The 13,432-nt window shown below is 31.0% G+C and overlaps 1 protein-coding gene across 1 annotated transcript in view; it reads right to left on the bottom strand.

Annotated features, from left to right (window-relative positions):
• Window positions 1-13,432, bottom strand: part of ROBO2 (roundabout guidance receptor 2) — a 327,405-nt gene that overhangs the window by 108,659 nt on the left and 205,314 nt on the right. Inside the window, exon 6 of the mRNA XM_029285756.1 lies at window positions 5,290-5,417. Within this exon, the coding sequence (XP_029141589.1) occupies window positions 5,290-5,417 (128 nt within the window). The remainder of the gene's footprint in view (window positions 1-5,289; window positions 5,418-13,432) is intronic.

Here is a 13,432-nt window from a genome sequence, read left to right as displayed (position 1 = left end):
TTATTAATACGGAGGAGATGGATTGTTTAAGTTTAGAGTTTGGAGTTAGAGATATTAATATTTGTTTACTTGTATTTGAATATTAGCCTAGGTTTGGTTTGGGAAGTCCGGGGTGGGTGGGGGGATGGGATATAACATTGTGTAATATCTGTGATGTATTTCTTTTTTTTTATGATAAAAACAATAAAATTTTATATTGGAAGAATAATATTCTCTAGTATCTTTCTATGTCAAAGGAGTTTGAAAAAAATAATATAATACAAAGTATACTATTGCCAAGCACAACTGAGTTTGTGTACATCTAATAACACTTCAGTTGTTAAAGTCACTATTTTTCATAACAGAATTGTCTGGCAAAAGTTATGCACGGCATGGTTTTATTTGAAGTAACTCAGAGCTTGTATAATTAAGCTTGTATAATTCAAATAGTTCATGGAAGAAGACATAAACAACTCAAAGATGCTCAAATACTTTAGAGATTAATGTTATCTGATATATTAATAAAATTATTGAATTTCTAATAAAGTTTTATGCAGTGCATGCTTTCTATGAAGTAAACTAGCCTAAGTTCAAAAGAAATATTCATAATCTGGCAGTTTCAATGATAAAAGGCATGATTTAATATTACTACAATTCAAAAACAATAAAGCTCTGTAATTGTTAAGGAAGGCACCATACAAAGTAAAAAAGGATTTTAAAACTGAGCAATTCAACACTGGAAATTTCTTAAGTTTTGATTTTTAAGATAAATTCCATTTGGAACATGAAACAAATCTTCTAAATTACTTTTACTAACAATGTCTGGTGAATTATGAGAAAGAAGAAGGATCTGAATTTGGATTTCAACTTCATTATTTAATTGCTTGCCAAAAAACAAAAACAAAAACTTTTATGTTCAGAAAATTTGGACACTGCCAAAAGATTTTTCACAATTATATTCCTATACCAGTAATTCTTTTACTTTAAATAAAATATATATAAAAAGGAAAGCACACTAAAAAAACCTGCAATCATTTTTATTTCAATTACCATGATTTGTAATCTTTGATTTAAGGAATAGTGTTACTTAAGAATTAATCACTATGTCTTATTTGGATTAGACTTAAAATAATTTAGAATTATTTATATAAATTCTACCTTATTATTTTTGCTTTTATTTCAGAGTGAACTGTACAACATAACTACCTTTCAGAGAGTTAGATTGACCAGTAATTAGGTTAGAAAACCAACAAGTACTAAAATATACTGTAGGTATCTTTACTAAGAGAGATAAATCAGTACCTTATCAATGTTGATGATGTTTGAATAAACAATAATCATTTTATAGTTATTTTACACAAAAATAATTTATGGGAAATTTATTTTATATCTATCTTTTACCTCAATTAAAAATCATTTATCTTACCACTGAGAATATTATGGAACTATAATATATAGCTTTATTTTTTCTGTAAGTAGACAGGTTTCTTATACAATTTGTAGGTAGATATTGTATGAACTATAATAGTTAAAAAGGAAAAAAAATCTTTTACTAAGTGACTTTTATTTTTATCATTCCCAAAAGCTGACTTCAAACATACATGGTTTGACTTTTCTATTTTACTTTTATTGTTTCAAATGTGTATATACCACTTCCACTGTGATGAATATGCACTATAAATATTTTCAAATTTAATTTGTTGAAATTAAGCTTCAGCAAATTTAACAGAATACATCTATCTCTTAAAGGACTATTGTGAAGGCCTGTTCTTAAGATTGCATGAAGTGTATGAGATAATTCATTATTATATAAGTGTTTAGCATAGGAAACTATTAATTGTAAAAATAAAGCATAAAATCTCATCAATTAAACTAAACCATATTATGCATTAAATAATATAGCGAGAAGCTGGCATTTCAGATCGCTTGACCCATATTCTAATAAAGCAGACCATATAAACTCATATGATATAATGGGGATGAATGAGAAAAACCACTTATGAAGCAATTTTTGCAGTTCTAGTGAATCTTTAGCACATGCTGCTAAAAAGTGAAATAGTGTCTATGTGAAATCCATTATTATTTATACCTCTATTTTTATGTTTGTGTGTGTGTATACCCATTTATAAAATGACCTCCAGCTGCATTCATTATCAATGAAGTTCACAGCTGACAATGAGAAAAATACACACCAAAAGAAGAATGAATAGAATTTCAGCAGACTAACATATTCTCTAAAAAGAATCTGATCTGAATGCAAGATGTATTATTAATATTTATATGATTTATAGGGTATTCTATAGTGAAAATATATAATGAAATCTACATAAGTCTTTTGTTCCTCAGTATCTCTTACACAATAAACGTTCTTTGTCTTTCATACACATAAATTGTAAATCCACCTTGTTTTATGCATGGTGGACCACAAATCAGGATCCATAGACCAAGCACAACAGATATTTTGTTAATTTTTTTCCAGAAAAAAGTTACTGTACTTAGGAATTTTCAAAAGTCACACATCATAAAAAACAAGTATTTAGAAGAAAATGGCAACCAATTCAATCATTTATACAATATACTGTCTATTGGCCCTCCCTTATGTATATACCTTGATATTCTCTACTTCCTCTTCTACATCAAAAAATATCTACATTCCCATACCTAATCTGTGTGTATATGTATCTTAAAAACAGACGAATGATTCCTGGGTACATCCATAGTAAAAATAAAAGAAAGTGAACACCAGGAAGAATTAAAAAACTATAAAAGTTTTAATAAATTAGAGTCCAAGCTTTCACCGGCCACTGCCGGCATCATCAGGGATCTATGCAGTGTCAGAACGCCAATTGGCCGACGGAATCCCATGACAGCATCCATGGGTCGGGTGCAAAAGTAGTTTGACCATAAATAAGCGCTCCCATTAACCTGCATAGATCCCTGATGATGCCGGCAGTGGCCGGTGAAAGCTTGGACTCTAATTTATTAAAACTTTTATAGTTTTTTAATTCTTCCTGGTGTTCACTTTCTTTTATTTTTACTATATATATATATATATATATATATATATATATGTGTGTGTGTGTGTGTGTGTGTGTGTGTGTGTGTGTGTGTGTGTGTGTGTGTGCGCGCGCGCGTGCATACACACATATATACACACACACATACATACATACATACATACAGGTAATGACTGAATTATGGTTGAAATGCTGAAAGCTGGTGGTCACAGTTTACACAAGATACTAGCAAAACTATACTAAACATGCCTCAGAGGGGGAAAAATACCCAATGTATGGGAAAATGCTTATACACAAGAAAGGGAACCGAGATGATTTAAAGAACTATTGCCCAATAAGCCTTCTTTCAGTCATCTACAAAGTTTTCACTGAGATAATAGCAAAAAGAATACTGAGAACATTAAATGATGAACAGCCAAAGGAGCAAGCAGGGTTCAGAAGTGGCTATAGCATAACGGATCACATCCAGGTTGTTCAGCAAGTCATTGAAAGGCACAATAAGTACACCATGACTCTGTGCATGGCTTTCATTGACTATGAAAAAGCGTTTGATTCAGTATTCCAGGAAGCAATAATTAATGCATTGCTCAACTAAGGCATAGACACTGGTTACATAAATGTACTACAACCAATATATGAAAAAACAATGGTGATAATTTGCTTTAATGATCTTAAAGTGGAAATCAACATGGAACAAGGTGTATGACAAGGTGATACAATATTACCTATCCTTTTCTTAGCCTGCCTTGAAGTATTTCGTAAACTAGACTGGACAAAAGATGGAATAAAAATCAATGGCACCTATTTAAATCATTTAAGATTTGCAGATGATAATGTCCTCTTCTCCCAAGACCCAAAAGAGCTACAAAGACAAAGACAAAAGCTTCAGGAGAATCATTTAGCTTAAAAATAAATCTGAAAAAGAGCCACGTTATCTTTAATAAACTCACCAAAGAAAGAAAAAAATGTATCAGGAGAAGAACTAGCCATAGTAGACCACTACATATACCTTGGTCAATGGATCTCAATGGAAGGCAATACATAAAGGAAATTGAATGGCACGTTAAATGTGGTTGGCAGGCATTAGGCAAGCTAACCATAATTTTCAAGAACAACCTCCCCCTATGCCCGAAAAGTTTTCAATCAGTGTGTGCTACCTGCTCTAAAATAGGCCAGTGAAACATGGACACTAACCTCACAATTGATACAAAAGCTACGAGTGGCACAAAGAGCCATTGAAAGATACATGCTTGGCATCACAAAACAAGATAGAAAGACCTGTAGATGGATTAGAGAACAAACGAAAGTATACAATATCATTGAGAGTAAAATAATTGAAATGGAAATGGGCTGGTCACGTAGCAAGACGAACTATGGCAGATGGACCAAAACAGTCTAGATCCACTTGATAAAAAGCATTCAAGAAAGAGACCTAAAAGAAGATGGATCGATGACATCAGTAAGTATTAAGGGCCCAATTGGCAAAAGAAAGTTCAGGACCGTATAGATTGGAAACATGCGGAAGAGGCCTTCACTCTACAGTGGATAGACAATGGCTAAAGTGATGATGATGATGATGATATATGTATAGTATAGCAGTCTCATCTTCGCACATTTTCCTCCTTCCTCATACATACATTTAATTCTCTCTTGATTCTTTATATATTCTACTGGTCTCATGTATTAAATTTACTGTGAAAAATAAAACTCATACTTCTTGATAACTGCTGCTTTATAGTCATCTGTTGCTGCATGGTCAGCTGTAAGGAAGAAAACTATAAACTATTTTTCATATTTCTATCCTTAATTTTTTCATGACAGTACTGAACTTCATTTGGATAAGGAGATATATGATTTCAGCCGTATTTTCTACTGTTTCTTTAAATGTGAAATTGTGAATATTTTCTTCAATGTTCTTATTGAAGAACATTGATAAGATTTCCAAGGCATAAGCATTATACAATGCTTATAAAAATATAAAGCCCTTTTTTATTGTCTTTTGGGATTAAATAACAAAAAAGGTTTCATGAGTATTAAGACCTTTCTCTTGCTATAATAAATGTAACAACATCAAAATCTCTTTTTAATCATTGGGAAGTGTATCAAAGTCAAAAAAGCTTTTCTGCATGATATCCTTGACAGCTACTATCAGTGATCAAAATAAGCAACAAGCAGGGTTGGTTATTTAAATACAACTGTATCATGTATCCTGTATTCTAAGAGATAATCTTCAGTCACCAAACAATGTGTCCGAATATGTTATATGTAGTGTTTTTAATAGTTCAGTACTCACCTCGAACTATAAGAGTTGCAGATGTCTCAACTTTTCCAACTCTGTTTTCAGCTATGCATGTATATGTTCCTTCATCTGAGCTCATAGCCTTTTTAATGCGCAAGGTGTAATCATCTTTGATATCATATCTGCTTTTGGAATAGAAAAGAAAATTATACCAAGTTTAATTTTTCACCTGGAATGCTGTCATCATTATTCTAACACAGACACATCTCTAGAAGATAATTTATTATATGAAGTGACATAATTCCACTAAAAATTAATCTTCATGACACTTTTATTGAACCATGTACTACTTAAAGCTTTACAGCCATAAAATTAGTATGGCTATGTTCACGTCACATTAAAGTCATATTAGGCATATCACTTATACTGTTCTAAACCACTATAATCAGATAGCACTGTTATCTGTATATAATATCCCAAGTTTTATTCTGATCTAACAATATGAAATATACCTATCAAAACATTTCAGCTCTTCAATAACTTAACAAAGTTTCATTAAGGGGAATTTTAGACTTTAAGCAAGCAAAATAAATGAAAGATCTGTAAGATTTCTGTGCATGCTAAATGTTCTCAGCAAAATATATAGAGCAAATGTCTTTAGGGAAAATATGGTATTTATTTAAATTATTGAAAATGATTTCTTTAAAAAATGTTTTGTAAACAAGATGGCTTTATTATAAACAATTATTTGAATTCAGTATTAATTTTAAAATATAGGCATACATAATATTCATCTAGCATTATGTGTTATAGACAATATCACATAATTTGATACACTGAAAATGAGTCCAATTGGTCCAATTTGTACTATAATAGCTTTCAAAGAATACAAAGTTATTTTTATTATCAACATTTTTCACACTAGTAGGAATAATGTAAAGTTTCTGAAGTTTGTATTACATTTTGCTCAAATTCTTTGGTTTAAGGTAAATGGGAATTAGGGATTTTCCTGTAAAAAAATCTATTATTATTTTCCCAGGGAATCAGGTTATTTTAATGTACAGTTTTTAAAAAAAAACACATCACATTTTTATTAAAATATATCTAGCACAATTGAAATGGCGTACTACCTATTAGTAGTCTTAAAAGTTATCATTGTGAAGGGTGGACTTTGTTCTTCCTTGAGCAGATAAATTCTAATTTTTATTCTTCCACACTTACAAACTATGTAACAGCACATGGAATTAAATATTCCACTACAGATAATGTCATATTTATATATGCCCACCAAATATTTTCAATTTTGGATATGATATTAGAATGACATTATAATATGTTCTTGCTTTAGTTAGAGCAAAAATGATCTGTTCACAGTAGCCATTCTAGTATGTTATGGAGAAAGAATAGAAACTTTTAAAGGGAATATACAGTGAGGCTTTAAAATCATAGAAACCAGACCATAGTGAAAACAGAAGCCAGAATGAATCAACAAAGGAGATAACGGGTTGGAAAGTATGACATAAGGATATTTGATAAAACTGGGGACATGATTCTTTGGAATGCCAACAGGACAGTATTATCAGAACATTGTGAAAAAATGTGAACAATAACATGACAAATTCTCATTAAAAATTAAACAGGAATCGGTTTATCTGACCTATACAAAAATAGTCAAGATTGCCATAACAATGGAGATGTTGTATAAGACCTACAAAAACAAACACATGTAGAAATTGGAAGCCTAGTAGTTCATTCATTATGTTTATGTTTCATGTATGTGGTACAGATTAATTATAATTCTGTGAGATTAATATTTAAAATAACAAATATGGAATATGTATCCCCATGCTTACAATTTTTTCATGTATGTTATTAATCCAGAAGTAAATTACTCCCAGATAATATTCTGCTCTGTTATTTTTCACAATGATTTTAATATATTTATGGTTCAGGTTCATGGTAATAAACTGAAAATGTTAGTTCAAATTCTAAGCAATTGGGGGAAGAATAGCTATAGCCACAAAATTTGACAGAACCTTACATAATATACTTGAAAAAGAATACTAAACTACTAATACTAAGCTTATATGTTGTTCCCTGTTTAAAAAAAATAGTATATTGAGGTATAGAGAAGTGATTGTCTTCCACTATGAAATAGGTTGTGGCACACATTCATAAGGTTACTTAGAAAATAAAAGCAGCATATTATGAAATTATTTATTTTGCTTAAATTAATTGTAATATTTAGTTTTATAAGAGACTGTAAGGGATTTCAGAATTAGAAATTATTATATCAATCAGCAAGTGACTTTTTAGACAGTCTGATGTTGAGTAGATTTATCTCAACATGAAATGTGGAAATATTTACTATTTTTGGATAATTATTCTTATTATTCACAAATGTGAATTTGCATTAATCTTAAAGCAAGATAGGTTGTTTGTAGTGGGGGGAACCTGTTTAATAGGACAGAGTACTTAATTAACTGTTAAAAGAAATAATATAGCTTAATTTGTCAGGAAATCAAGGAACCAATTTCACTTTATTTAATTTTATGAATTTAGACATTACATCAAATTCAGTTATTCATGGCTGAATGGACTAATTAAGTCATATGAAATTATTAAACATGTTTTAGATGCTTAATACTTTAGTCTTTTTTTTAAACACATATTTGTTTTACAGTTTTCAATTATAGTTCAGCAGCTTAGAACAAGGTTGGTCATCTGTAGAGCTTTACAATATGGCAGTTTTAATTCTATTATCTATTGTTATTAATGTTGTACCTTGTGAATAAAGAAAAATATAACATCTAAAATGGTAAAATATCACTAACTTTACAATCATGGATTTATAATGTGCAGCAGCGAGTGCTCAAATAAAGAAGCAACAGAAAAAGTCTTTACATTTTACTTTACATTCTTTTAAGAATAAATGAGATAATTATATTGGGTATAAAATAAACAATAGTAAATTGAGATAACAATAATAGACAATGCAGAAAAAGCTTTCCAAAACCAGCACTGGTTTTGGCCACATGTACACAACCATATACACAACTAAAATAAGTTTGTCTTTCATATTTTTTTCCTGAATTTTTTCTTAGCTTTTAAATTTATAAATGCATGCAAGAAACTGTATATTTAAAAACATGAATATTAAAAGTCTTGAATTAAAATATGAATTTAAGAAAATTCTTACAAAATATCAAATTACAAAAAATTCTTACAAAATAATGCCTTGGTAAGGCCACACTTGGAATACTGCATCCAGTTTTGGTCATCACGATGTAAAAAAGATATTGAGACTCTAGAAAGAGTACAGAGAAGAGCAACAAAGATGATTAGGGGACTGGAGGCTAAAACATATAAGGAACAGTTGCTGGAATTGGGTATGTCTAGTTTAATGAAGAGAAGGACGAGGGGGGACATGGTAGCAGTGTTCCAATATCTCAGGGGCTGCCACAAAGAAGAGGGAGTCAAGCTATTTTCCAAAGCGCCTGAAGGCAGGACAAGAAGCAATGGATGGAAACTAACCAAAGAGAGAAGCAACCTAGAACTAAGGAGAAACTTTCTGACAGTTAGAACAATTAGCCAGTGGAACAACCTGCCTCCAGAAGCGGTGAATGCTCCAACGCTGGAAGTTTTTAAGAAGAAACTGGACACCCATTTGTCCGAAATGGTATAGGGTTACCTGCCTGAGCAGGGGGTTGGACGTGAGGACCTCCAAGGTTCCTTCCAACTTTTTATTATTATTATTATTATTATTATTATTATTATTATTATTATTATTATTATTATTATTATTACTACTACTACTACTACTACTACTACTACTACTACTACTACTACCTTTGTAATGGGAAACTTTAAAAAAGAAGATGTAAAGATATATGTTACTGTATATTTTTGGTAGGAAAGAAAGGAAATCTTAGTCCCAGGAAGAACTGTAACTGGAGTAAGCATCCTAGTCAAGATTATCTCTAGTTCTCAGAAGATGGAAAAAAGTAAGTGGGCATAGAAAATTCAGAATTGCAAGTTTCTGTTACTATAAACCTATAAAATAAAGCATACCATATGTAACTTTGGTATCCTAGGCTGGTCCTTGGAGGATTTACAGGTAGACTTGAGTGAGTATTGTACTCTGAATTATACAACTGAACTGTTTTTCCTAGCATAGCTCCGTCTATTCTTCCTAATCACATATTCCTGATTTTGTGTATCTGTGTATGAGATAGTCACTCTTATGAGAGCAAAGATAACCATTTTTTATTTATTTGGGTAGCAACTATGTGTAATTAAAAAGCTTTTTTTTAAAAAGGTCATTTGTCTGACTTATTTTTTTCCAAAGTCATGAGCCATGGAATTTCTAGTCAAAAACCTCTGTTTTGAAAAACAATTACATAAAATAGTCAAGAGAAGAAGTATTGATTTCAAGGAAACTTATTTGTACATAGTTGTACATTAAATTTATTTGAATTGACATAAACAGTACTATCAGATAAAACAAAATATATGTAATAGCCATCGTGCCTCAGTTACTACTAGATTTCAAAACATTATAAAACATTGCATAAGAATTTTTTTTCTGCATAGGGAACTATTTAAAAAGTAATTTAAATTTAAAGGAGTAGGCCGAATATTGTCAAACTATGCTTCTTTAAAAAATGACTGGAAAGTATTAAAATATAAAAAGCAATGGTTTGTAGGTCCAAAATCCCATTAGGGTAATAATTTTGGAAAAAATATTAACAATTCAATTTTGAAAACTGCATACCATTTGGGTTTTAATATCCAAATGCAATTAATATTTTCATATAACTGTTTTAGCAAACAACATATATTGCGAGCCAGGGAAGAAAATCATTAAAAAGCATAAAATATTAAAGATAATACTTGTTAATATTATTACAAATGGACAACGAAGCAATAGAAAACTTATATATCCATGTACTACTATTATATTTATACACTTTAGAAATCATGCTTTCATCAATAATATGCTTACTAGCAGAGCTTTAAAAATAATACCAAAGAATGTTTATGTAAAATAATTTGTTATGGAGTTTTCTGTTATTTTCATTGTAAATGACACCTACCAAATTCCAAATTCCAAATTCCAGTAAAAGCATAACTATTTTTTTCAATCCTCTTAGAAGCACATTCATCTGAAAGCCTATATTACTTTTTGATATTGTAATTCAGCCTTTAAGCACTGGAATTTTAAACTTTCCAGGATCTCAGTTTATTATACACAGTAGCGAATTTGAGACTCTGCTCTTGTTTTTCTTTTTTCTTTTAATGAGCAATGATTAATAGTTAAATTAGGTGAGAAAAATTTCAATTATCAGTGTTTTTTTAAAATAATCATTTCCAACTAAAATTAACATGTTTTCTACTATTAATTTTCTGTTAACCAAAGATAGTATACTGTACTATATCGAATTGAAGATTGTTCCTTAGCCACTACAGTGCTCAGAAGCTGTCAGGTTAATTCACTGTAAACTATATCTGATAATATATATTTTCTGACATTCCATCTCACACAAACACAGAAATAATATATTAGTTTTGTCCCTTCTATTGTCAAGCTTTTAACAACAATTTCTGACCTACTCTATTCATTTTATAAAAGAAATAAATCTCTTTGATATATACTGCAGAAACCCTGAAACCAATATAGTTTATTAAGACAAGATGTTAAAAGAGCTATGTTTAATAGCTGAAAAATATTTTTTTCTCCAGCTTTCATTTCATATTGCTCATTATTATTAATTTAAACAGAAAATCTGCTCATGTAACCAACATTAATTCATTTATATCACACAGTTTTTCCCCAGTTTATTTGTAATAGGTAGATTCACTGACATCTGCTTTAGGAGATCTGATTAACCTGACCAGATCACATGGTTTTAAGGTCAAACTTTAGTGAAGGACATTTTCTTCTAGAAATTTCAGTTATACATACTTAAAGAGACTACCTAATGTATTTTCCTAGTGCATGCTGAGTATTCAAAAGAGGCTAAATAAAAAGTGATTTAAGTTCTCAAATAAACAGGAAACGAAGTATAGGTTGTCTTCTATCTAAGAGAATGCTACTCCATTCATAGCCAAATATGGTAAGCCTCAGCTTCTGAGGGGAGGCAGGACTACAAAATTCATAGCTGCTCCATCTTGCCAAAATTGAGGTTAAATCTGAGCCTGCTCTTCCCACAGCCTTCAGACATAGCAAAAGAATATTTATAGCACTGTTTGGCAACATAGGTGGAGATGTAAAGAAGGATATTATCAGCACACAGTATGGATGATATTCAACTTTCTTATTTTGGGCAAACTACATAGTGGTGATCTGTAGATGTTAAATAGGAACAGGGAAAAAATACAGACATATGACAACCTACACATCAAGGGGTTTAGGGCTAAGTTTCTACCCTCTCTCCCCCAACACCAATTGTCATTAATCATAGAGGAAGTTGTAGAATCACCAAAATCCCATGCCTCCCACTCCTAACACCTATGTTGTTGCAGAGAACACCATGATTGTATTGAAGGTCACTAAAAAAAATCAAGAAAGGCCAATATGAATGTTTCTGTTTAGTATAAAAGCAAATAAAGAAAAACCCGATAACTGGTCTACAGCTCATCAAATGATGACAGCCAGGGCTTTTTTTGTCATAGAACGCACCGGAATGAAGTTCTGGCACCTTTTTTCAATGGATTTTCCAGAGTTGCGTTCTTTTCCTATTGTTATCCTTCCTATCCACGTTTGCTTTTGAAAATGCCCAGCTAGCGGTACGGTACGAGTGGGGTCCCCTCTGGCGCTGTCTGCCTCCTCTAGGAAGAGCCATGAGGCGCCAGACCACCACAGCCAGATTGTGACTTGATTGGCTGGGTTGGACCATGTGATGTGGAAGCTCAAAGGCTGGGATGTCTACGAAAACCTCTTTTTAGTCTTTTCTACTTTATATTCAAACTGCAGAGGGGAAGAATAAGAATAAAGCCAATGTCTTGTGATTTGGGGGTATTATTATTAATAATATATATTAATTATGTATTGGTCAGATGTAAAGGTAAACCTACAGTATGAGGTTTAATCAGATCTATTTATTAAATTGGGTTTAACTTAAAAGATAAATTAAAAGTAATCTGTTCACTGACAAAGTTTCAACTTTAATTTGTTTCAAGTCAATATCCATATTAAACTCCAAATGCAAAGTTTTCCACCATGTTTGACAACTTCTTAAAAATAATTCAATCTTTTACAAGCAACCAAATTTTGTTTTATTGGGCCAATTTCATTCCACATAGAAAGCTGACATTTCCACTCATTAAACTAAATGGGTATGCTAGTGGTAAATGTCCCAAAAGATTAATAAAATGCCTTCTTGTAATTTAAAACCACACAGTGCAAGGTAACATTAATAGTATTAACTTACCTTGAACAAAATCCTAGTCTTTTAGATACACTAAAAATTGAAGGGATTTTTTTTCCATCTACAAAGGTAAACCTTGTAGGATAGGCAAGGCGGGTTGGTTGTATGACGTGTGTAAGTTTCAGCACCTTTTTTTTTTTTTTTTTTTTTTTACAAAAAAAGCACTGATGACAGCAATGGCAAGATCCCATCTCTTGGCATAAATAATGCAATATAACAATTTCAAGCTAAATGTCCATTTACCCCTTTTTTTAAGGCTGTGGATGTATTGTTTACTGTATTCAAGCCTCAAGCCATAGAGGAACAAAATAGGACAAAATTCATTGAATGAAATACCCCATTTCAAAAATGAATGCCACATTCCTATAATTACCATGAAAATATATGAAGTGCTAAATTCCCACAACTTACATTTATCAGGGTATCTTTTCTTGGAAATTTTTTTTTTTTTTTCATTTTTTTCAAAGAATTTTTTATTGTTTTCAACATAAAAAAAAAACACATCACAAATACATCACAATTGAACCCCCCCCACCCCCCACCCGGACTTCCCAAACCTAATCCCAGGATACTATTCAACTAAAAGTAACCTTGTATTAATATCCCTAACTCCACAAAATGTTATTCTACATAAGTAGGTGAAATATATATATATGTATAAAAAAAAATTTTTTTATCTAAAAACCTAACTTATATTCCACCATTCTATGCTTATTTTGAATATAAACAATCCATCTTCTCCATATTGATAAAAATTGTTCATTTGA

This window comes from Protobothrops mucrosquamatus, unplaced genomic scaffold (assembly GCF_001527695.2).
Source record: "Protobothrops mucrosquamatus isolate PMUCROS unplaced genomic scaffold, P.Mucros_1.0 scaffold_185, whole genome shotgun sequence".
NCBI lineage: Eukaryota > Metazoa > Chordata > Lepidosauria > Squamata > Viperidae > Protobothrops > Protobothrops mucrosquamatus.
This window is presented reverse-complemented; position numbering and strand designations above follow the sequence as displayed.